This window comes from Echiichthys vipera, assembly GCF_963691815.1.
Source record: "Echiichthys vipera genome assembly, chromosome: 17".
NCBI lineage: Eukaryota > Metazoa > Chordata > Actinopteri > Perciformes > Trachinidae > Echiichthys > Echiichthys vipera.
Genome location: NC_139842.1, coordinates 1,054,044 through 1,079,043, shown reverse-complemented (window position 1 = coordinate 1,079,043; position 25,000 = coordinate 1,054,044). Strand labels below are relative to the sequence as shown.

The 25,000-nt window shown below is 43.4% G+C and overlaps 4 protein-coding genes across 4 annotated transcripts in view; all 4 read right to left on the bottom strand.

Annotated features, from left to right (window-relative positions):
• Positions 1-3,638, bottom strand: part of LOC310959678 (uncharacterized protein) — a 9,732-nt gene extending 6,094 nt beyond the window's left edge. The window contains exons 1-4 of the mRNA XM_083931123.1: positions 3,414-3,638; positions 583-692; positions 373-412; positions 255-283 (exon numbers count right to left, since the gene is read on the bottom strand). Of these exons, the coding sequence (XP_083787249.1) occupies positions 255-283; positions 373-412; positions 583-685 (172 nt within the window). The 5' untranslated portion in view covers positions 686-692; positions 3,414-3,638. The remainder of the gene's footprint in view (positions 1-254; positions 284-372; positions 413-582; positions 693-3,413) is intronic.
• A 1,624-nt stretch (positions 3,639-5,262) lies between these two features.
• Positions 5,263-15,256, bottom strand: spns1 (SPNS lysolipid transporter 1, lysophospholipid). The gene is made up of 13 exons (XM_083931109.1): positions 15,003-15,256; positions 12,499-12,720; positions 11,888-11,953; positions 11,146-11,282; positions 10,909-11,060; positions 8,314-8,380; positions 8,019-8,161; positions 7,788-7,940; positions 7,401-7,590; positions 7,058-7,123; positions 6,814-6,912; positions 6,495-6,663; positions 5,263-5,881 (listed from the first exon to the last, which is right to left on the bottom strand). Exons 2-13 carry the CDS (start codon positions 12,710-12,712, stop codon positions 5,811-5,813), a joined length of 1,527 nt encoding a protein of 508 aa, XP_083787235.1. The 5' UTR covers positions 12,713-12,720; positions 15,003-15,256; the 3' UTR covers positions 5,263-5,810.
• A 1,338-nt stretch (positions 15,257-16,594) lies between these two features.
• Positions 16,595-21,108, bottom strand: nfatc2ip (nuclear factor of activated T cells 2 interacting protein). Its single transcript, XM_083931118.1, has 9 exons — positions 21,084-21,108; positions 20,185-20,283; positions 19,988-20,048; positions 19,515-19,656; positions 18,596-18,673; positions 18,231-18,501; positions 17,798-17,942; positions 17,531-17,640; positions 16,595-17,109 (listed from the first exon to the last, which is right to left on the bottom strand). Exons 1-9 carry the CDS (start codon positions 21,093-21,095, stop codon positions 16,948-16,950), a joined length of 1,080 nt encoding a protein of 359 aa, XP_083787244.1. The 5' UTR covers positions 21,096-21,108; the 3' UTR covers positions 16,595-16,947.
• A 1,547-nt stretch (positions 21,109-22,655) lies between these two features.
• sgf29 (SAGA complex associated factor 29) overlaps positions 22,656-25,000 on the bottom strand; it is a 12,156-nt gene continuing 9,811 nt past the window's right edge. Inside the window, exons 9-10 of the mRNA XM_083931120.1 lie at positions 24,347-24,509; positions 22,656-24,052 (exon numbers count right to left, since the gene is read on the bottom strand). Of these exons, the coding sequence (XP_083787246.1) occupies positions 23,936-24,052; positions 24,347-24,509 (280 nt within the window). The 3' untranslated portion in view covers positions 22,656-23,935. The remainder of the gene's footprint in view (positions 24,053-24,346; positions 24,510-25,000) is intronic.

Here is a 25,000-nt window from a genome sequence, read left to right as displayed (position 1 = left end):
TTTTCCAGTAAATCAAAGTTTTTTATCATAAATTTTTGAATTTTTTCTCTGAAATTTAAAACTTAATTTCCACAGAATATCTGATTTTTTCTGTGTGTAAATTTACGACTAATTTCTCACAGAATATCAGATTTTTCTTCTTAAATTTACGACATAAATACGTAATTTTCCGTCCTTTGACACACTAACAGTTAAAAGTGAAACTAAAATGAGACTTCCTGGTTGTCGGGACGGTTGAAAGGTTTCAGACTTACACGTGTGGACGACTCTGAACTGATTTGATCTGAGTGAAAGAAAAGAAAAAACATTATTTGGTTTAAAACTTTGAGATTCAGCTCCAACATTAACTTGATAGCAGCAGAAAAGTCTCACGGCATGTAGTCCTCCGACGCGTCCCCTTGTCTGATGAACGCTGTCGGGAGAAAACAGAGAAACTAGTTTAGAGAAACATGAAACCGCGGCGTCAGTGACCACGAGTCAGGCTCCGGACCCCAGGACGCAACACTCAGGTCCTGATGAAGGAGCACGACTCAGGCCGGGAACCACGTGTTGGTGCAGAGAGAAGCGAGAGGTCGTCCCCACCCTGAGGACCTTTGTCCCGGCAGCGCAGACACACGAAAGCCAGGAGGACCACGGACACGAGGACGGCGGCCGCCAAGACCCAGACGAGAACGGAGACGGCCATGTTTCATCTGAGGAGGACGGAGAAGGACAGCGGTTAAAGTCGTGATGCAACAAAAACATCCTGAAAGGTTCATTTTGCACCTGACGCTAAAGAAACCTCACTGATGTTTCTGCTCGTGTTGTATTTAACCACCAACGTGATCTCAGGACACGTTACAGAGCCGGTCAAGACCTCACTCTGTGACGTGTGTGTGATTTACAGAGACACAACAATTCCCCCATGAGCAGCAGCAAGTCACAATATCTACAATAATAACAACATTTATATACAGAGAGAGAAGTTCAGCATCCGTGAGGAACTCGGAGTAGAGCCGCTGCTCCTTTGCGTTGAAAGGAGCCAGTTGAGGTGGTTCAGGATCATCTGGTAAGGATGAACCCTGGGCGCCTCCCTAGGGAGGTGTTCCAGGCACGTCCAGCTGGGAGGAGGCCTCGGGGAAGACCCAGGACCAGGTGGAGAGATTAGATCTCCACACTGGCCTGGGAACGCCTCAGGATCCCCCAGTTAGAGCTGGTTAATGTGGCCCGGGAAAGGGAAGTTTGGGGTCCCTGCTGGAGCTGCTGCCCCTGAGACCTGATCCAGGATCAGAGGCTGGAGCTGCTGCCCCCGAGACCTGATCCAGGATCAGAGGCTGAAGATGAGGTGAGTATGTATCCAGCATCTTGTCCACACGGTGGTAACGAAGTCTTCCCTTTAACAGACAGGAACATCGAACAGACCCTGCCACAGTCCCAAGGATGCAAGCAACACATCATTAACGGGAACTCTTCATCTCATCTTCAGCCTCTGATCCTGGATCAGGTCTCAGGGGCAGCAGCTCCAGCCTCTGATCCTGGATCAGGTCTCAGGGGGCAGCAGCTCCAGCCTCTGATCCTGGATCAGGTCTCAGGGGCAGCAGCTCCAGCCTCTGATCCTGGATCAGGTCTCAGGGGCAGCAGCTCCAGCAGGGACCCCAAAGTTCCCTTTCCCGGGCCACATTAACCAACAGAATGTATGAGTGATGGACCGATGATGCATCTCCCGGACGAGTTTATCGGCCTGTATTTGCGTTCGCTGATAGTTTTTCCCCGGCAGTATTCACAGACAGGCGTCCACAGGCAGCTCCGTGTTCCCGCAGACGCCATTTTAGGTGCAATAAATGTTCCTGTTTTAAAAAATGTAGACTCGTAACATTTGCTACCATTATGGTGTCGTTTTTATGATCTACCGTATTTTCCGCACTTTAAGTTGCACCTAAAAACCTCCACATGTCTCAAAAGCCGACAGTGCTCCTTATAACCCGGTGCTCCTTATATATGGACCAATATTGAGCCACAACAGGTCTCCAACTACGGTGAGCAGCCGCCGACTCTATTTTCCCCCGTAGAAGAAGTAACGCGCGGTGCATGTTGAGATATACGACTGCGTGAAGCGTGCCGTTTCATTTCCATGTGTGTGTTTGTGTAAAGAGCCCAAAATGGCTCCTGTTAAGAGACACGCTTACGACGCAGAGTTTACACTCAAGGCCATTAGTCACGCAGTAGAACACGGGAATAGAGCAGCAGCCAGAGAGTTGAACATGAACCAATCAATGGTGCCGAAGTGGAGGAAGCAACAAGACGACCTCCCCTGACTGTTGTGTTGACGTTCCCTTTAGAGCAGCTCCATCTAATGGATGCAGAACGTGACCCCAGCCTCCACTGTAGCGTCTGTTCTATGCGCCTTATAGTGCGGAAAACACGGTAAATCGAGGGCGCAAAAGTCGTATCGGCTCCAAAAACCAGCGGTCCTTCTCGATCATCGGCATCGGCGCTAAGTGAAGAAGTAAAGAACGGCATCGTCGGCGTAGAACATGAGCCGCTCACTTTGGTGTTTTCTGCTCCAGTTTCTGAAACAACTGCCGGCAGAGCGTCGTCACACAGGAAGGAAAACACACACACACACACACACACACACACACACACACACACACACACACACACACACACACACACACACACACACACACACACACACACACACACACACACACACACACACACACACACACACACACACACACACACACACACACACACACACACACACACACACACACACACACACACACACACACACACACACACACACAGGCTTGTGTAAATTAACAATAAGGAGCCTTTTCTGATTAATTATTCGTTTTAATTAAAGTTTCTCTCCTTTTAGCTTCTTACAGATCTTCAGTTTAGCTAACGGCTAATGCTAACAGCTAACGCTAACAGCTAAAGGCTAACGTCAAACTCAGTCAAACTCCTCTAATCCTTGTTTTGATGCTGTGGTTTTCTGGAGGGGACGGGTTCAAACAGACTCAAACAGACTCCGCTCTCCTGGAGCTACTGGGCCGGGTCGGACCAACCTGGCAACCCCACTGCTGGACTTCTTTTTTGTTGTTGGGACGACGATCTGGAGACTCTAGATGGAGCCGTTCTGATCGTTCCACAGATAAAAAAGTGGTGTTTTTATGATAAAAAGTGTTGGAGGAAGATTTTCATGAACAACAAGCGACGAAACAAACGCTTCGTTTCTTCATCGACGCTTCAAATGTTTAAAAATCTTCATTTTCATCAGAAATGAAACCGAGAAAAGCAGGAAATCTGAAAAATGTGTAAAGTTTTAGACGTTAAAGAGCCGAGGATGAGCTTCACACCAGACATCGATCGTCTTCAGGGTTTAAACTCAACAAAGACCTGAAACATGAGGAACAAAGACTCACCTGAGGCTGAGGACGGGCGGCGGCTGGAGGGACGGGTGTGCGGCGGCGGCGAGGAGGACGACGAAGGACGGGTGCAGTATCTGGTCCACATGAGGCGCCTACAGGAACCCAACATCCGCCATCTTTGAGGACCCGAGACCTGCTGAGACCTGAGACCTGCTGACACCTCCTCTTCCTCCTCCTCTTCTTCTTCTTCTTCCTCCTCCTCCTCTGATGCGGCGCCGCTTGGACCTCAGCGTTTGGACGCCACCATCAGTGAATGTGACCTTTGTGAAGACGCCGCTCTGCTCTGAAGGTGTGAGGGTCGAGCTGCAAACTGCAACTGTGTGTGTGTGTGTGTGTGTGTGTGTGTGTGTGTGTGTGTGAACGCTGCTGCTGCTGCTGCAACCGTCTCAACATCCTCCCACCTACAAACAGGAAACCACAGTCCTCCTCTTCACTCGTCTGTCATCGACTCTGCTGCTGCAGACGACAAGAAGAAGAAGAAGAGGAGGAAGAGGAGGAGAAGAAGAGGAGGACACTAGACACCTAGAGGACACTTTAGCACACTTTTATGCTCCTAGAGGACGCTTTAACACACGTTTATGCTCCTAGAGGACACTTTAGCACACGTTTATGCTCCTAGAGGACACTTTAGCACACGTTTATACTCCTAGAGGACACTTTAACACACGTTTATGCTCCTAGAGGACACTTTAACACACGTTTATGCTCCTAGAGGACACTTTAGTACACGTTTATGCTCCTAGAGGACACTTTAACACACGTTTATGCTCCTAGAGGACACTTTAATACACGTTTATGCTCCTAGAGGACACTTTAGCACACGTTTATGCTCCTAGAGGACACTTTAGCACACGTTTATGCTCCTAGAGGACACTTTAACACACGTTTATGCTCCTAGAGGACACTAACACACGTTTATGCTCCTAGAGGACACTTTAGCACACGTTTATGCTCCTAGAGGACACTTTAACACACGTTTATGCTCCTAGAGGACACTTTAGCACACGTTTATGCTCCTAGAGGACACTTTAACACAGGTTTATGCTCCTAGAGGACACTTTAGCACACGTTTATGCTCCTAGAGGACACTTTAGCACACGTTTATGCTCCTAGAGGACACTTTAGCACACGTTTATGCTCCTAGAGGACACTTTAACACACGTTTATGCTCCTAGAGGACACTTTAGCACACGTTTATGCTCCTAGAGGACACTTTAGCACACGTTTATGCTCCTAGAGGACACTTTAACACACGTTTATGCTCCTAGAGGACACTTTAGCACACGTTTATGCTCCTAGAGGACACTTTAGCACACGTTTATGCTCCTAGAGGACACTTTAGCACACGTTTATGCTCCTAGAGGACACTTTAGCACACGTTTATGCTCCTAGAGGACACTTTAGCACACGTTTATGCTCCTAGAGGACACTTTAGCACACGTTTATGCTCCTAGAGGACACTTTAACACACGTTTATGCTCCTAGAGGACACTTTAGCACACGTTTATGCTCCTAGAGGACACTTTAGCACACGTTTATACTCCTAGAGGACATTTTAACACACGTTTATACTCCTAGAGGACACTTTAACACACGTTTATGCTCCTAGAGGACACTTTAGCACACGTTTATGCTCCTAGAGGACACTTTAACACACGTTTATGCTCCTAGAGGACACTTTAGCACACGTTTATGCTCCTAGAGGACACTTTAACACACGTTTATGCTCCTAGAGGACACTTTAGCACACGTTTATGCTCCTAGAGGACACTTTAACACACGTTTATGCTCCTAGAGGACACTTTAGCACGTTTACATTGAGTGCAAAAAACACAAACATGTGACAAATTAATCCTTCTTTAATATTTCACAGAAACTTTTGATTATTAACATTTGGACGTGATTCAAAACCAGAGAAGAAGAAATTCGTCAGCGTGGGTCGCCGTGACGACGCGAACCTCCGGCAACACCACGACTCTTCAAAAACGATAAAAGCTCGATCATAAAAGCATAAAAACAAAGTTCTGCAGGAAGATTAGTGTCAATTAAAACAAACATTTATGATTATTAACAAAATAAAACTGAGTCTTTATGGCGCCGATCTGACCCCAGAGCAGCCGCCGCAGCCGCCGCCGCCGCGTCCCTGAAGCTACAAACGTTTAATAAAAAAACCCAGAAACAACCAGAAACGCGTCAGGAGACGTCTCTGAACCGTCGCTCGTGTCTCAGGAAACTTCGTCCCTTCAAAATAAAACGCTAAAAAAGTCTTTAAAAATAAACTGTTCTGCTCGAGTCCAGAGCGTCCACGGCCCGGGACATGAGACAGTAATGATAATATTAATAATAATAATAATAATAATAAAGATGGCAGTGTTGGACCTCCCTCCGTCCTCAGATGAGGACGCTGGACACGGGCACTCGGGCGCAGCGTCCGCTCTTCGGGACGACGATCGGCTCCTCGTCTGTGAAAGAAGAGAAGCGTGAATTATTCTGCAAACACCGGAATATAAATATATAATTAATGTTTCAATTAATAAACACTCTCTAATGTCCAGCAGGGGGAGACTCCACTTAAAGCTGCATTCTCTCTAATGTCCAGCAGGAGGAGACTCCACTTAAAGCTGCATTCTCTCTAATGTCCAGCAGGAGGAGACTCCACTTAAAGCTGCATTCTCTCTAATGTCCAGCAGGAGGAGACTCCACTTAAAGCTGCATTCTCTCTAATGTCCAGCAGGAGGAGACTCCACTTAAAGCTGCATTCTCTCTAATGTCCAGCAGGAGGAGACTCCACTTAAAGCTGCATTCTCTCTAATGTCCAGCAGGAGGAGACTCCACTTAAAGCTGCATTCTCTCTAATGTCCAGCAGGAGGAGACTCCACTTAAAGCTGCATTCTCTCTAATGTCCAGCAGGAGGAGACTCCACTTAAAGCTGCATTCTCTCTAATGTCCAGCAGGAGGAGACTCCACTTAAAGCTGCATTCTCTCTAATGTCCAGCAGGAGGAGACTCCACTTAAAGCTGCATTCTCTCTAATGTCCAGCAGGAGGAGACTCCACTTAAAGCTGCGTTCTCTCACCTGTGGGGACGTAGTTCTCGGCGCGGTTGCGGTCTCCTTCGATGAAGAGCGCGGTGGCGAGGAAGAAGCCTCCTCCGATCACGGCCACGAAGGAGCAGAGCAGCAGGGAGAGCTGCAGAGAACGGAACTGCCACAGGAACGAGTCCGACCTCCTCAGAGAGTCTGAGACCTGAGACGGGGACACGAGGAGGAGAACATCACATCTGAGCTCCAGCTACAGGAACGATGTATGCCTGCGTGTGTGTGTGTGTGTGTGTGTGTGTGTGTGTGTGTGTGTGTGTGTGTGTGTGTGTGTGTGTGTGTGTGTGCGCGTCCTCACCACTCCGATCATGTACGGACTCCCTGCGTCTCCCAGCAGGTGACTGATGACGATCTGCAGAGCTTCAGCTGTGGAGCGGCGAGTGGGAACGACCACGTACTGAAAACATCACAACAACACGTTTATTATTTATTATTTCACATCAGAGACGCAGCCCTGCAGACAAGCAGGCGTGCACGGAGCGGCGTCTGACAAACGCTGCAGAGGAGCGATCAGAGAGGCGGCGGCGACGGCGGTTCCTCACCAGCAGGATGTCGGCCACGATGGCCCAGTTCATGGACAGGAAGGTTTCCCCGAGGAAGATGAAGACCTGCAGGAACAGGACACTCTCACTCTGATGCACGTCACCCTCAAACGCTTCTGTCTGTGTGTGGCGTGTGACGTGTGTGATGTTTGGCGTGTGTGGTGTGTAACGTGGGACGTGTAACGCGTGGTGTGTGGAGTGTGGTGTGTGGCACGTGGAGTGACGTGTGGCGTGTGTGGTGCGTGTGACGTGTGACGTGTGGAGTGTGACGTGTGACCTGTGGTGTGTGTTTGTGACGTGTGGTATGTGGCGTGTGAAGTGACGCGTGGCGTGGGACACTCACGTAGGTGGCGACGGTACTGGCCTGAGCGAACACGATGGCCAGGTACAGGAACGGCGCCGAGAGCAGCAGGCCGGCGCCGCACACCAGCGGGTCGGCCCTGGGCGTCCTGGTCCGCAGCAGCCGGCTCACCTGCACGCCGCTGGCCACGCCCAGCACGCCGGTGACGCAGGTGATGATGCCGAAGATCAGACTGGAAGAGGAAACACAGCGTGGGTCACCAAGAGACGGGAGGAATTACCTCCTCCATCTCTTCTCTCCCCTACCCCCCCCCCCCCCCTCAGGTGAGTGTTACCTGTCGGAGGAGGCGCAGTCCCCCCCCCCCCCTCAGGTGAGTGTTACCTGTCGGAGGAGGCGCAGTCCCCCCCCCCCCCCTCAGGTGAGTGTTACCTGTCGGAGGAGGCGCAGTTGCCCTCCACGCACGGCTCCCTCTCCCCGGTGAAGACGGCGGCTCTGAACAGAAACGTCGGCGCCCAAAGAGCCAGGGAGCCGGTGACGAACGCCACGGACGTGAAGCCGAAGGTCGACAGCACGAAGCTGCAGCTGCACACGGGAAAACGCCGCCATCATTAATATTATTGTTATTATTATTATTACAGCGGACGGTGCAGGTGGACCTACTTCCTGCTGAGCGCCTGCAGGTCGGCGAGCCAGCTGGTGCGGGTCAGGTGGTGCTCAGGACGCTCTTCGATGGCGCCGCGCTTCGGCTCCTTCACCACGAACACCAGCAGCAGCACGGCGACCAGACCCAGGCCCGGGGTCACCTGACCACAGACGGGGGGGGGGGGGGGGGGGGGGCACGGAGAAAACACAGATTTATAATTAATAATAAATAATAAACTGTAACAAATTAAAGATTAAGTTATTAAAATAGTAATAAATGAAATAAAGAGGTGATGTAATGTTCCTCACTCACCCTCAGAGCCCAGTGCCAGTCCTGAGCCGCTTTACCCACCTGGGACCCAACGATGTACCCGAGACCGCTGACGAGACGAGACACATGTTTATTCATTATTTATATATTAATAAATTTATAATATATATTTACCCCAGACCGCTGACGATACAAATATATATTTATTAATAATTATTAATAATACATTTAAAATATATAAGTGCAAGAGACCACTGACGAGAGACAAATGTTTATTAATTAATAATTATTAATATATTAATACATTTATAATATATATTTACCCCAGACCGCTGACGAGACAAATATATATATTTATTATTATTAATCACTTACCTTTACTCTATAAAAAGATATTAATTAATTTAAACATATTTATTTATAATTTTAATATATTACTCAAACTTATTTTAGCTGAACGCTGTTAACAAAATAAAGCTCTGTTAACAAACTAAAGCTCTGTTAACAAAATAAAGCTCTGTTAACAAACTAAAGCTCCGTTAACAAAATAAAGCTCCATTAACAAAATAAAGCTCCGTTAACAAAATAAAGCTCCGTTAACAAAATAAAGCTCCGTAACAAACTAAAGCTCTGTTAACAAAATAAAGCTCCGTAACAAACTAAAGCTCTGTTAACAAAATAAAGCTCCGTTAACAAAATAAAGCTCCGTTAACAAACTAAAGCTCTGTTAACAAAATAAAGCTCTGTTAACAAAATAAAGCTCTGTTAACAAAATAAAGCTCCGTTAACAAAATAAAGCTCTGTTAACAAAATAAAGCTCCGTTAACAAACTAAAGCTCCGTTAACAAACTAAAGCTCTGTTAACAAAATAAAGCTCCGTTAACAAAATAAAGCTCCGTTAACAAAATAAAGCTCTGTTAACAAAATAAAGCTCTGTTAACAAACTAAAGCTCCGTTAACAAACTAAAGCTCTGTTAACAAAATAAAGCTCTGTTAACAAACTAAAGCTCCGTTAACAAACTAAAGCTCCGTTAACAAACTAAAGCTCCGTTAACAAAATAAAGCTCCGTTAACAAAATAAAGCTCCGTTAACAAAATAAAGCTCCGTTAACAAAATAAAGCTCCGTTAACAAAATTAAGCTCCGTTAACAAAATAAAGCTCCGTTAACAAAATAAAGCTCCGTTAACAAAATAAAGCTCCGTTAACAAAATAAAGCTCCGTTAACAAAATAAAGCTCCGTTAACAAAATAAAGCTCTGTTAACAAAATAAAGCTCCGTTAACAAAATAAAGCTCTGTTAACAAAATAAAGCTCCGTTAACAAAATAAAGCTCCGTTAACAAAATAAAGCTCCGCTAACAAAATAAAGCTCCGTTAACAAACTAAAGCTCCGTTAACAAAATAAAGCTCCGCTAACAAACTAAAGCTCCGTTAACAAAATAAAGCTCCGTTAACAAAATAAAGCTCCGCTAACAAAATAAAGCTCCGTTAACAAAATAAAGCTCCGTTAACAAAATAAAGCTCCGTTAAAAACTAAAGCTCCGTTAACAAAATAAAGCTCCGTTAACAAAATAAAGCTCTGTTAACAAAATAAAGCTCCGTCAACAAAATAAAGCTCTGTTACAAAATAAAGCTCCGTTAACAAAATAAAGCTCTGTTACAAAATAAAGCTCCGTTAACAAAATAAAGCTCCGCTAACAAAATTAAGCTCCGTTAACAAAATTAAGCTCCGTTAACAAAATAAAGCTCTGTTAACAAAATAAAGCTCCGTTAACAAAATAAAGCTCTGTTAACAAAATAAAGCTCCGTTAACAAACTAAAGCTCCGTTAACAAACTAAAGCTCCGTTTACAAAATAAAGCTCCGTTAACAAAATAAAGCTCCGTTAACAAAATAAAGCTCCGTTAACAAAATAAAGCTCCGTTAACAAAATAAAGCTCTGTTAACAAAATAAAGCTCCGTTAACAAACTAAAGCTCCGTTAACAAACTAAAGCTCCGTTTACAAAATAAAGCTCCGTTAACAAAATAAAGCTCCGTTAACAAAATAAAGCTCTGTTAACAAAATAAAGCTCCGTTAACAAAATAAAGCTCTGTTACAAAATAAAGCTCCGTTAACAAAATAAAGGTCCGTTAACAAAATAAAGGTCTGTTAACAAAATAAAGCTCTGTTAACAAACTAAAGCTCTGTTAACAAAATAAAGCTCTGTTAACAAAATAAAGCTCCGTTAACAAACTAAAGCTCCGTTAACAAACTAAAGCTCCGTTTACAAAATAAAGCTCCGTTAACAAAATAAAGCTCTGTTAACAAAATAAAGCTCCGTTAACAAAATAAAGCTCTGTTACAAAATAAAGCTCCGTTAACAAAATAAAGCTCCGTTAACAAAATAAAGGTCCGTTAACAAAATAAAGGTCTGTTAACAAAATAAAGCTCTGTTAACAAAATAAAGCTCTGTTAACAAAATAAAGCTCTGTTAACAAAATAAAGCTCCGTTAACAAAATAAAGCTCTGTTAACAAAATAAAGCTCTGTTAACAAAATAAAGCCCCGTTAACAAAATAAAGCTCCGTTAACAAAATAAAGCTCCGTTAACAAAATAAAGCTCGGGCGCGGCGCAGGAGGAGAAAAAGGCGGCGCCCACCTGCCCACGGGGATGGCGAAGTAGAAGACGGAGAGCATGTTGGTCCTCTTCCCCTTCACGTAGAGGTCGGCGATGATGGTCGGGGCGATGGTGGAGTAACTGGCCTCGCCCACGCCGACCAGGCCGCGGGTCAGGAGCAGGACCCAGAAGTGCTGCGGGGACGGGAATATTAATAATAAATATTAAATAATAAACATGGCGGTGGAGGCGTGACACAGAGCGGCGGCGGCGTCTCACCTCTCTGGGCGTGTAGGAGCTGGCGAGCGTCACCGCCGACCAGAACGTGATGCCCACGCTCATGATCAACTTCCTGTTGTAGCGGTCGCCAAGGTAACCAAACACCGGCGCCAGGAACATGTAGCTGCAGATAAACACTGGACACAAACCGCAGCTTTTACACTTTTATATACTTTTTATATTATTTATATTTATAATTTATATAAAAGACTTCACTAATATAAGAACGGGCTCTTTACAGGTTTGTTTTTAATGTTATTTTTATTTAAGAGTTAAGTCATAAATGAATTAACTTCTATTTTCCAAATTAAATTATGATTATTTCTGAGGTTTAATTCATTTTTTATTATTTTAATATTTTTTAGAATCATTTTGATTTATTTCTAATAATAAAAATAATTTATTTGAATAGTTTTATTATTATTTTACATTACCTTTCACCAAGTTATATTTGTATTTATTTATTTATTTATTAAGAATTAATTTTTAAGAATTGTGATTTATTTTTTATGACTTTTATTAACCGCTACTTCCAGTAGGTTATTATTACTTATATTGAATTACTTTTTAAATATTTTGATTTCTGTGTTTAATTACTAATTAATTAATTAAATGATTATTCCTGCTGCGCTCTGATTGGCTGGTTGCTCTCTTGCTGCGCTCTGATTGGCTGGTTGCTCCTGCTGCACTCTGATTGGCTGGTTGCTCTCCTGCTGCGCTCTGATTGGCTGGTTGCTCTCACCTGTCTGCAGGAGGCCGGACGTTTCGTCATCGATCCCAAAATAATGTTCGATGTCGGGGAGAACACCTGCAGGAGACACACACGTCATTAATGAGAGTTTCACTTATTTAATAAGAGTTTAACTCATTTACACGTTTATGAAACTAAATATAATATTAGTAAGAATTAAAACGGTTTATTTAAAGTGAAATGTGTCCAAAAAATAAACATTTATTAAAGAATAATAAATTAATAATTCATTAATTCAATTAATTAATATATAAATTCATCATAATTCATTAATATTTACAAGTAAAATATCAATTAAAGTACAGAGAGGGTTAAAAAATAAAAAAGTCAATTAAATAAATAAATAACAAATAAAATAAATAAGTAAAAAATAAATAAAACAAATAAAATAAATAAATAAATGTGAATAAAAAACCTTTAACAAATCAAAGTAAGTAATTAAAATATTAAAAACATTAAATAAATGAATGATTCCTTAATATTTAAATTCTTTTTTTGTTTCTTCAGTTTATAATAAATTAATAATTAAATTAATAATAAATGAATCATTTCCTCCCGCTTGTGTGTGAGCGGCGTGCGTCTGTGATTGGCCGGCGCCGTACCGGCCACGGTGAAGCGGTCCATGTAGTTCAGCAGGTTGATGAAGCAGAGGATGAAGACGGTCAGCAGCGCTCGAACCGGCGACACGCCGCTGGGCGACTCGTCCTGCTGCCGCTGATCCACCGCGCCCGGCTCCCCCGGACCCTCGGGGCCCTCGGCCTCGCTGTCATCGGAGAAGAACGGCGCCGTGTCCGACGGGGGCTCGCCCAGAGACATGGCGTCCGCTGAGGAGACGAGGAGGAGAAGAAAGACACAAAGAAATATAATAATTATATTAAATAATAATAATAATGTTTTAATTTAAAGAAGAAGAGGAGGAGGAGGAAGAGGAAGAGGAGGAGGAGGAGGAAGAAGAGGAATTAGAGGAGGAGGAAGAGGAGGAAGAAGAGGAGGAAGAAGAAGAAGAGGAGGAGGAGGAGGAGGAGGAGGAGGGAGAGGAGGAGGAGGAAGAAGAGGAGGAGGAGGAGGAGGAGGAAGAGGAGGAGGAAGAAGAGGAGGAGGAGGAAGAAGAGGAGGAGGAGGAGGAGGAGGAGGAGGGAGAGGAGGAGGAGGAGGAAGAGGAGGAGGAAGAAGAGGAGGAGGAGGAAGAGGAGGAAGAAGAAGAAGAGGAGGAGGAGGAGGAGGGAGAGGAGGAGGGAGAGGAGGAAGAAGAAGAAGAGGAGGAGGAGGAGGAGGAGGAGGAGGAGGGAGAGGAGGAGGAGGAGGAAGAGGAGGAGGAAGAAGAGGAGGAGGAGGAAGAGGAGGAAGAAGAAGAGGAGGAGGAGGAAGAGGGGGAAGAGGAGGAGAAGGAGGAGAAGGAGAGGAGGAGGAAGAGGAGGAAGAAGAAGAAGAAGAGGAGGAGGGGGAAGAGGAAGAAGGAGAAACAGGAGGAAGAGGAGGAGGAAGAGGAGAACCTCGACCCTTTTGTAAACAAGTCAGTGATCAGACGTTTATCAGTAAACAAATGATCACATCCTCAGTGATCCTCTGATCAGCTACACACACACACACACACACACACACACACACGCACACACGCACACGCACACACACACACGCACGCACGCACACGCACGCACACACACTCACGCACGCACACGCACACGCGCACACGCACACGCACGGACAACTGATCACATCCTCAATAATCCTCTGATCCTCTGCAGCACGCGGACGTACGCAGGAGCAAACACGACACACACACACGTTTAAATAAATACAGAAATAAATAAATGCTCAAATAAATAAATAATTAAATAAAATTCTCAACTAAAAATAATAAATAAATTAATGTTCAAATAAACAAATAATTATATAAATAGATAAATTCAATAAATAAATGCTGGAATAAAAACAACAACAAAACAATAAATACAAAGAGAAATAAAAGCAGAAATATGGAAATTGTAAATAAAAAGAATAAATAAGTAAATAAATAAAAAAGTAAAAATATTTAAACGTATATATAAAATAATAGAGGGCAAATTAAATATGAAGAGAAATAAAATTATAAAAATGTAAATAAAAATGTGTAAATATCACAAATAAAAATTACTTTAATAAAAAGTGGAAAATTAAAGAGGAATATATAAAATAATTTTAAATTGAAATAAAGAGAAATTAATGAATACGCAAATAAAAAACGTGTAAATATAACAAAGAAAAAAATACATTAAAAACGTGGAAATATAAAGAATACTTTTTAAAATGAAATAAAGAGAAATTAACGAAAACATAAATAAAAAATGTGATAAATAAATAAATAAAGATGAAAATTAAAAATATTAAAAATGAAAGATTTTATGAAGAAACAAATAATTATGAAGAGAAAATGAATCACTAACAATAATCATAATCATTTATACAATTATTTTGTCTGTTTACATTATTTCGTATTTACTGAGTCACGTTTGGTCCTCCATACTCACGCGCTGTGTAACACGAGTAAACAATAAACCGACAGCTCCAGACTCCGTTCACAGTTCCGCCTTTTTTAGTTCAATTGCTTCAAAAAACTTAACATTAGTTTTTAACTGTTGAGACAAAACACGGATCATTTCTTAGTGGCTTTATTATAAATTCGGCAATAAAATTTTACTTTTTTCTGAAATAATTTTGGCACATTTTGGACATTTCCCGCCAGCATTTATGCGTAATTCTGTCAATTTTAACGTTAACAAGCTTTAAAACTAAAAACACGTTTACGTCACTTAAAAAACAACATTTATATGATAGTTAAGGGTGTTTTGGACAATTCGGCTGATAAGTTTAATTATTTTAACTAAAGTTAATTTACTTTAATTGGGATAAACTTTTACAAACAGCGCGTCGATTTCCTGTGATTTAATGAAATTAAGGAGTAAAAATCACTGACATGCGTTGGATCCCTTTTAAACACACTTCACTATTGTTTGATTATAATATATAAATGGTTGTTAGGGATGTTCTTTGGACTAAAGGCGGATAAAGGAAGCAGCGTTAAATCCGCAGTTCAGTGACTGGAGTCCGGCGTGTGTGTGTTGTTTACCTCGGAGGATGAGTCAGGGCGGACGCTTCCTTCTTCTCCCCCGAAAAGAGTCTCTGTGTCGGGGCTGTCGGGGTTATTCAGAGCCCATGGCGGTGCTCCGCAGTCCAAACGTGTCCCGTGACAGTTGTTTGTCCGTAAAACATTTAAATAAAAGTAAAAACTTCAGGATTCTTCAGAGATGAGAGCTCCACACCGCCGCCATTTTGGATCTGAGCGAACTTCCGGTCCTCAGTCACATGACTCCTCCTCCGGTCACATGACTCCTCCTCCGGTCACATGACAACAGTGATTGACTTAGAAAAGACAGTATTAATTCATTTAATCAACTGAGAATTAAAACATTTAAATAAAAGTTAAAACTTCAGGAGTCTTCACATAAAAACCCCGCACCGCCATTTTGGATCTGAGCGAACTTCCGGTCCTCGGTTACGTGACTCCTCCTCCGTCACATGACTCCTCCTCCGGTCACATGACAACAGTGATTGACTTAGAAAGACAAGATTAATTCATTTAATCAACATTTAAATAAAAGTAAAAACTTTAGGAGTCATCACATAAAAACCCCGCACCGCCATTTTGGATCGGACCGAACTTCCGGTCCGCAGTCACATGACTCCTCCTCAGTCACATGACAACAGTGATTGACTTAGAAAAGACAGGATTAATTAACCTAATCAGTGGATGAGAGTTGAACTCCTTTTGATCATAAATGGGATTAAAATGATAAATAATAAATGTAAAAATAAACATAAACAAACGTAATACGCATTTTTTCAAAGAAGGATATTTACTCTTTAACTCTAATATGAAGCTTTTTGGGACGTTTTATAGGTTGGGGGCGCGGCCGTCACAGTATAAAATATGTTTCACCAATAAAATTGAGGCCGAACACATCAACATTTAACACAACATGTTCTCTGCAAATCTATTTTTCCAAATTCCTAGATATTAAAAAGGTAAATGTACATTTTGCAACAAGGATCCAGAACCAAACCAGACATATTCTGGGTTTGGAATCAAAGTTTTTTCATTTGTAAACACAAATTTTGTATTTGTTAACACATTTTTGAAAATTGCAATCAAATGTTTGGGATTCAGTTTTGGAAATATTTGGATTTGAACTAAAAAATTCTGTATTTGTCAAAAAATATTTTACAAAACATTTTTTCGACAACTCAATATTTTTTTCCAAAATTCCTAGATGTTAAAAACACAAATGTACATTTTGCAACAAGGATCAAGATTCACTGACACGTGTTATGGATTCCCAATCAAACATTTTGCATTTGTAAACAAAATGTTTGTATTTGCGGACAAACTTGTATTTCCTATTTCCAAATTTTTGTATTTTCCAATCGAATGTTTGGGATTTTGTTTATGAAAGATTTAGATTTGAAAATCTATCCCACAGATCTGAAAACAAGTTTACATTTACAAGGATCCAAAATCGCTGACACGTTGGATTCCTAAACAAAATGTTGTGTTTGTGAAAAAAATAATGTATTTGCATTCAAAAGTTTTTATTTGTGAACAAAAGTTTTGCATTTGCAAAGAAACGTTTGTGACACAATTAAAGAAACAAAAGTAACCCACAGTGTGATTGTGACCAAACTAAATTCTGACGATTCAACTTTATAAAGAAGAAAATCCACTTTAATATGAACTCAGTTTATTTGTTTTTTACAGGAACTTCTTTTATTTTTATTTTTATTTTCAATAACAGTGAAAAAGTAATGTTTATTGTTCAGTAACAAAACCACTTAAACTGATCCACTATGTAATGAATTAAGGGCCTGAGTGTGTTTATTTATTATTTATTATTAAAGTTCTGATGGGATCCAAATGTTTGTCACCGTCTGTTTTCAGCATTTACAGAAAACGGGACTTGAACCAGAAACGAAACGTAACGAACAGCGAACGAGTGGTTCTCTCTTTGTAAATGTCTCTAAGTCCAAACTTCGATGATGTCTCCGTCCTCCATGTCGAGCTCAGCCGGCGTCTGTCGGTGCGTCACTTTGCAGCCGTCGAAGTGGAACCGCACTTTCCTCTGAGCGCCGGACGGCATCGACCCCACGAACCGGGAGAAGACGGAGCCCAGAGGAGCGTCCTGCAAACACAGATCAGAGCGTCACCGCGGTGTCCTGCTGCTCAGACAGACACGGAGAGGGTGACGCAGAGGAGGAGGAGAGGAGGAGACGAAGAGGAGGAGGAGGAGGAGAAGGAGAACAAGGAGAAGAAGAAGAAGAAGTAGAAGAAGGAGAAAGAGGAGGAGGAGGAGAAGAAGAAGAAGAAGAAGAAGAAGAAGAAGAAGAAGAAGAAGAAGGAGAAAGAGGAGGAGGAGGAGAAGGAGGAGAAGAAGAACAAGGAGAAGAAGAAGAAGAAGTAGAAGAAGGAGAAAGAGGAGGAGGAGAAGAAGAAGAAGGAGAAGAAGAAGAAGAAGAAGAAGAAGGAGAAAGAGGAGGAGGAGGAGAAGAAGAAGAAGAAGAAGAAGAAGGAGAAGGAGAAGGAGAAGGAGAAGAGGTACTAACTCGTCGCAGAGAGAACTCCTGTGACGAGTCTCTGTCTTTGCTCTGCAGTCGCACAGTGATGATGTCACCGCCCGCCTCACTGTCGTCCTCTGCTGCCATGACGACGCACTCTGATCAACAAACAGTCGACGTTATTATTATATTCACTTTGTCTGATTTTGTTCCCAGAGCACGACTGAATATTATTTAATACATTAATTGTTAACATAAAACAAAAAGTTTCATCAAACTTCACGTCATCACGACCAAAGTCCAGCGTCTACTCACCGATGATGTCAGCGATGCCGAGGCCGAGCTCGCCTACGGTGGAGTCTGTCGGCAGCTCCACGTCCTCCCTCTGCAGCAGGAGGCGAGGGGGCGGGACTTTCAGGGTGACGGACAGCTGGGTCAGCACGTCACTCAAAGGCGTCGACTGAAAAACAGACAAACAGGAGTTAAAGAGGAAGAGTTCAGACGTTTGTCCGTCTGCTGCGTCTGTTTAAAGGATTTAATCCACCTCTGCCTCAGAGCGACACCGCTAAGACCTCCTCCACCGCCGCCACGTTTGTCACGCTCCTTTATTCTTCTACTCCTCTACACATCAGTGGAATATTCGCAACGACGCTACGCAACGACGCTACGCAACGACGCTACGCAACGACGCTACCCAGGGCGAGTGTCGTCCGTCTGTCTGTCTGTCTGTTGGTCTGTGCGTACGTACCGACAGAACCGGGATCTTGTGGACGTCCGTTCTGCAGCGGATCTTCAGGGGGATCTCCCGGGCCGCTGAGCTGTACGGATACTCCGCGAGTCCAGAGTCGGAGGGGTTCATGACGATGACGTCGTCGTCGTCGTTAGGGTTCATGATGATGACGTCATCGTTAGGGTTCATGACGATGACGTCGTCGTTGTCCCGGCGGCGTCTGGACCTCCTGTTGGGAGCATTAGGCGACAGGAGGGAGTTCACCGCCCGCAGCTTTCTGTCGATCTCACTGAGGAGGAGACGATTATTGTTATTATTATTATAATTATCATTATTATAATAATGTGAGTGACATCAGCTGCAGTGATCGAGTACGAACCCACCTGATCTTCCGTTTGACCTGTCTGGACTGTTTCTGGACCGGACTCTCTGGAGGAGGAGACGGGCAGCGCATGGCTGCTCTGAAATACAGAGAAAAGACATTTGTGTTAAAGGTTGAATCTGTAGAACGATCAGAACGGCTCCATCTAGAGTCTCCAGATCGTCGTCTCAACAACAAAAAAGAAGTCCAGCAGTGGGGTTGCCAGGTTGGTCAGACCCGGCCCAGTAGCTCCAGGAGACCGGAGTCTGTTTGAGCCTGTTTGAACCCGTCCCCTCCAGAAAATCACAGCATCAAAACAAGGATTAGAGGAGTTTGACTGACAGTTAGCGTTAGCCGTTAGCGTTAGCCGTTCCAGCTAAGTGCAGATGAAAGTGATGTTAGCATCCAGGAGCAGCGTAGCCATGTGGGCGTGCGTTTGAATGGCGTTCCTCTCCTTTCTCTCAGTCCATGGAGTGAATGCTCGGCCTATAGTGACTCTGGTTGTTGCCCGTCTCCGCTCACTCAGCTGCTGGGACAAAGAACGCCCCCTTCACTGAGGCTCCCAAGCAGCTGCAGGATTGGCTAACTCCATTTCACCCAGTGCCAACCTACAGTAGCTGCACCCAACAACAGGTAACCCTGGCAACCAGCAACGCTATTGGCTGCTACCATGGAAACACAACGGGACAGAAAGTCAAACATTTAAAATATTAACTCGTCTGTTTCTCGTTGACTTTCATGGAGAAAGAGACGTCTGTAATTAGTGGAGACACCGTCACTGTTCTCTATAACAGCGCCGCCTCTCTTCATTTACTCTCTAGCTCTGTCCAAAAAAGTGCCATTTCCACCAGCGCACGGGTCCTAACCGACTGACTGAACCAGGTGACGTGTCTTACGTTCTAAAACCAGCTGAGTGTCCGTCATTTTTTAAAAATACTTACGGTTCTGTGTTCTTGTGCGTTCGTTCCTGTCGATGCTCAACGTGTTCCGCGTCATCGTCCTCAGAGTCAGAGAGCGTGGCGACGGCCCCTGACGGTCCACGAGAGGAAAACGGCGAAAACAAACACTCGTCCTCACCGTCGTCTGTCCGGAGACACGAACACGTCACAGAATCAAAAAAACACAACACTCATCTGCTGCAGAGTTTGTTTTCAACAAGCCCCGCCCACAGAGAGAGAGACTTCCTGTTTCCTGTTTGATCCAATCAGGAAGCTCCGTCAGCGTCAGTTCTCTGAGTGTCCACTAGGGGCAGGTTTCATAACAGAGCAGTTTCTCATTGAGCCCCATGTTAAACAGCCGTTTCCATGTTTGATTGGAGGTTAAAGTTTATGAATAATTAGGGGCGTGGCCTCTTGCACACATTTACGATAAACCCTCAAAACCACACACATTGAGCGGTAAAATCACAAGTTACCTGCGTTTTGCTCTTCAGAGAAGATCGCCGCGGTCGGCCTCAGCTGCAGACTGCTGCTGACCTGCAAACACAAGCAGCTCGTTCAGACGACACGCCGCCAAACACGCCGCTGTGTTAAACACGCAGCCACCGCCAAAACACGCAGCCGCCGTCAAACACGCCGCCGCTGTCAAAACACGAGTGTCCGCGCTCGTTACCTTGTTGGAGTAAACGGGCACTGAGACGATGGCCGAAGGGTCCAGGATGCGTCTGCGTTTGGGAGCCGGCCTCGCCGTCTGCTGCTCGCTGTTGGAAACCTGGAGAACAGAAGATTACGCATCGTTAAATATCGCTCTAATATTCAGAGGTCGCAGATTTGTCCCCTCAGGAAATATGAAGGCTTTTATTTTGAAGAGGTCAGTAAAACTATCTGTTACTCCAGGCTTTTATTTTGAAGATGTCAGAGAATCAACTGACATTAGCTCTGCTGTTACTCCACGCTCTTATTTTGAAGAGGTCTATCTCCAGGCTCTTATTTTGAAAAGGTCTAACTCCAGGCTCTTATTTTGAAGATGTCAGAGAATCAACTGACATTAGCGCTGCCGTTACTCCGGGCTCTTATTTTGAAGAGGTCTATCTCCAGGCTCTTATTTTGAAGAGGTCAGAGAATCAACTGACATTAGCGCTGCCGTTACTCCGGGCTCTTATTTTGAAAAGGTCTATCTCCAGGCTCTTATTTTGAAGATGTTAGAGAATCAACTGACATTAGCGCTGCCGTTACTCCGGGCTCTTATTTTGAAGAGGTCTATCTCCAGGCTCTTATTTTGAAGAGGTCAGAGAATCAACTGACATTAGCGCTGCCGTTACTCCAGGCTCTTATTTTGAAGAGGTGATAACAGAGCTAGCTAGGCTAAGCTCGGATGCTAACGCGACTTTAAAGCTTCTTTAATGTTTTTCTGCGGCTTCACGAACGGAACCGGAAACTTTAACCGGCAGCGACTGTTACCACGGCAACACCACACTTGTTGTTGTCGTTATTATTGTTGTTGTTGTTGTTTCTTAAGACGGAAATGACCGATTCCGTTGTTTTTAACCGATAAAGATGAGAAGCACTCACCGCGTCCGCCATCTTTGTTGCTGTGTCCGCGCGCCGCTGCTGCCGCCTTCACGGACAGATGCCCAGCACAGGAATTTCCAGTGTCGAAGTGCTGCGTTCAAGTACCACGGAAATTTACTAAACACCGAATTTTTACTAAACTGAAGAAAAATTTCAGACACTTTTACTTTGAGTTTTTACATTTTGTGCTGCTTCATATTTCTTTAATGTTTCAGGAGCAAATATTCTACTTTTTACCACAATAATAAATTATTCTGCTTACTTAGTATGTTATGAAAGTAGTTTTTAACACCTTCATAACGTTTGATTTCTCTTTAGCATAATAAACAATTAATTAAAAGTATAAGAATAAATCAGAGAATTAAAACTAAATTAAAAATACAAAAAAACATTTAAACATAAATTAAAAATGCCGAGCACTGTGGGAAATATATATAATTATGTATATACACTATTTATACTACTGAACATCTGCTACACAATATTATTTATTTATATTTTTAGTAGCTAAATTAAGTTGTACTTGTTTTACTACAGTAAAATATTATTCTGCATAATTTCTCTGAGTCAGAGAAATAAAAACTAAATTAAAAATACAAAAATAATCAAAAGAATTAAAGACAATTGATTAAAAAAACATTTAAAATGCAGAGCACTGTGGGGAAATGTAAATATATAAATGATATATTTTGCTTCTGTTTTATAGTAATTCATTTGTACTTTACCAACTTTACTTTAAACTCTTTCTCTAATCTTTCAGGGGCAAATATTTTACTTTTTACTGGAAAAATATTTTATTCTGCTTAATTATTATTCTTATGAAAGTACTTTTTCAGACCTTCATAAAGTTTGATTTGAGCAAAAATTAGAGAAATAAAAACTAAACTAAAAAAATCTAAATAATTAAAGACGTTGATAAATAATAAAACAAAAACATTAAAATAAAATTAAAAACTAAATTACAAAAAATCATAGAATGAGAAATTGAAAATGTAAATAAAATTAATCAGAAAACATAAATTAATGTTAAATATTACAATTATTAAAAAGGAAAAATGACTTCAACCATATTAAATAGTTTCACATTAATCCTCTGATGAATGATTAATGATGATTAACGATGTTGTTGCAGCTGAGTTTGTGAGTAAACGTCTCTAAAGTCCCGTAAACGGAGAAAATCCTCCGTGTGCAGAAAGAAGAAGAGACGACGCCTGAAATCATTTCATCACTTTCACTTTACTTTCACACACTGACTGAAAAACACAGTTTGGCTCTTAGAGGCAGAACGAGCCGACACCTGCTCCGCAAACGTCCACGAGGGGTCAGGTGATTAAAAACGGCTCCGCACGAGAACCTTAAAGTGTGAATCAGGTTTAAACTCTTTTTCTGCACTTTCATCATCAGTAACCATGGAGACAGTTTTTATTAAGGTAGAAATCCAGGAGAGTCGCTAACAGCCGGACGTGGCTAACAGTGGTTAGCTCGGGGCAGCACGGTGAAGGCATTCAAAGGTCTTTTTTAACCACTAATGCTGCTGAAAATAACAGCAAACCTCTGCAGCAGCATGAGAAGAGTCCCTACACACACAACAAAGCACCAATGGGCTCCTTCCACTTTAATGGACTTTACTATGAGAGGAGCTGGTGCAGGGGCCAGTAGGTAAGTCTTTAAAACACTCTTTAATAAACTCTGGCTTCACTAACTACGCTGATGACGCTTTGTTTAATGATTAAAATGATGCAAAATGAGTAAAAATTGAAACAAAACAAGTAAAAAATGACAAATTAATAAAAAAATCATACAAAATGAATCAAAATGGATGTAAAGTGACTAAACATGGCTCAAAATGACTCAAATCAACCCAAAGTTATTTATAATTGATACAAAAATAGTAAAAACTGACACAAAATAAGTAGAAATTGATACAAAATAAGTAAAAAATGGATGTAAGAGGAATAAATATGGATCAAAATGACGCAACTTCAGTAAAAACTGATACAAAACAACTAAAAACAGATTCATATTCACTAACTACGCTGATGACGCTTTGTTTTCTGGTTCAAAATAAAAAGACGTCCAAACAACATCATCTTAATGTTTGTTTAGTTTCTTATAAAATGTCCCAACGTGTGCGTGCGCGCGTGTGTGTGTGTGTGTGTGTGTGTAGGGACTCTTCTCATGCTGCTGCAGAGGTTTGCTGTTATTTTCAGCAGCATTAGTGGTTAAAAAAGACCTTTGAATGCCTTCACCGTGCTGCCCCGAGCTAACCACTGTTAGCCACGTTCACCTGTTAGCATCTCTCCTGGATTTCTACCTTAATAAAAACTGTCTCCATGGTTACGGAGGATTAGAGTGCAGACAAAGACCCTGGGCTGTGACTCTCTGCAGACTCTGACTCAGCTCTTTTCTGAGTCCACATAAACACAGGTTCAAATCCTCCTCACGTCTCCATGGCAACAACTGACTGTTCACCGTCGAAACACACACGTTCAAAAACACACACTTTCAATAACACACACATTCAGAAACACATGTCCAAGGAACGCCAGAGGGGAGGTAGAAACTTAAACCGGACAACGCGGACGAGTTCTGTGTTGAGGTTCACGTCTCACGGCGACGAGAGTTTGATGGAAATGCAGCTTCTGACCACGTAAACCGGCGCTCTAAAGCTCCAGGAGGAGGAGACGCAGCCCGTTAACTCATGGGAACACTGCAACACATTTAAAACCAAGTGGAAACACGGTCCGATCCCCTCCAGGACGGACGGACCGGACCAGGCTCCAGAAGAGGCTCCATCTTTGATCTCCAGCCGCCGTCATCGCCATCGCCGTCATCGCCGTCCCCGTCTCCGCTCACTTCTTCTTGTTCTCCTTGCAGGCGACCACGTAGCGCTGAGCCACGTTAAGCGGAGGAGAGTAGCCGTCTGCGTACGACGTGTCCTCGAACAGCACCGAGTAGTCGTCCTGAGGCTGCGGACACACGCGCACACACGTTAGCACAGGACGTTAGTACAGGACGCCGTGTATTTTATTATGATTATTATAACGGTGGGTGCCTGTATGAGGGCGTGTGGGTGCAGGTATGAGGGCGTGTGGGTGCAGGTATGAGGGCGTGTGGGTGCCTGTATGAGGGCGTGTGGGTGCCTGTATGAGGGCGTGTGGGTGCATGTATGAGGGCGTGTGGGTGCCTGTATGAGGGCGTGTGGGTGCATGTATGAGGGCGTGTGGGTGCCTGTATGAGGGCGTGTGGGTGCGGAGCCTCACCCTGTGTGGGGGGGTGTGGATCAGGGCCCGGTAGAAGCAGGTGGTCTGAGGGTACAGGGCCAGGACCAGCTGGTCTTTACTGAACAGGGCCTCCGGGTCCGTCTCAGGGTTCGCTTTCCACTGAGGGAGCGGGATGATCCTGCGTCTGCTCAGAGTGTGTCTCCTGCACACACACACACACACACGCACACACACACACACGCACACGCACACACACGCACACACACACGCGCACACATGCACAATTCCACATTTTTTTCCAGAACAATCGTCAGTGTTCATGAAGTTTTGATGTCACTTTATGTTCGTCACATTAAATGAGATGTTTTTGTCCTTTAGGGCGCCCTCCCACTGTGCCTCTGTACCGCGCCCCAGCACGTCTCACGGCTAAAGTCTGGTTCCTTTGACCAGTGTGAGTGCAACCGTACCACGTCTAGGAGCGGCACGCTTGCCGTCCACGGCCCGTTTGGGAGAGGTGGGCTTTAGTAAAGCACGTTTGCACATGTACGAGCACGAGCGTGCGCACGTGTACGAGCATGAGGCCTACGGCGGTTCTGAGGTCATTTCCTGTGCGCCTGTTGGGACGTAGAAAAAAGAAGGAGGGACCATGCGCGGACATTTAAAACAATGGCGGTGAAAGGTTCACGTTGGTGT

Excerpts from the sequence above, each read along its gene's own strand:
- spns1 (XM_083931109.1), bottom strand. The coding sequence starts at position 12,712 with ATGTCTCTGGGCGAGCCCCCGTCGGACACGGCGCCGTTCTTCTCCGAT. Across the intron at positions 11,061-11,145 it reads GCTCCTACACGCCCAGAGAG|CACTTCTGGGTCCTGCTCCT; the intron begins GTGAGACGCCGC and ends CCGTCCCCGCAG. Across the intron at positions 6,664-6,813 it reads GTCCGTACATGATCGGAGTG|GTCTCAGACTCTCTGAGGAG; the intron begins GTGAGGACGCGC and ends TCCCCGTCTCAG.
- nfatc2ip (XM_083931118.1), bottom strand. Across the intron at positions 20,049-20,184 it reads TGCCCGTTTACTCCAACAAG|GTCAGCAGCAGTCTGCAGCT; the intron begins GTAACGAGCGCG and ends TTGTGTTTGCAG. Across the intron at positions 18,502-18,595 it reads CAGGTCAAACGGAAGATCAG|TGAGATCGACAGAAAGCTGC; the intron begins GTGGGTTCGTAC and ends TCTCCTCCTCAG.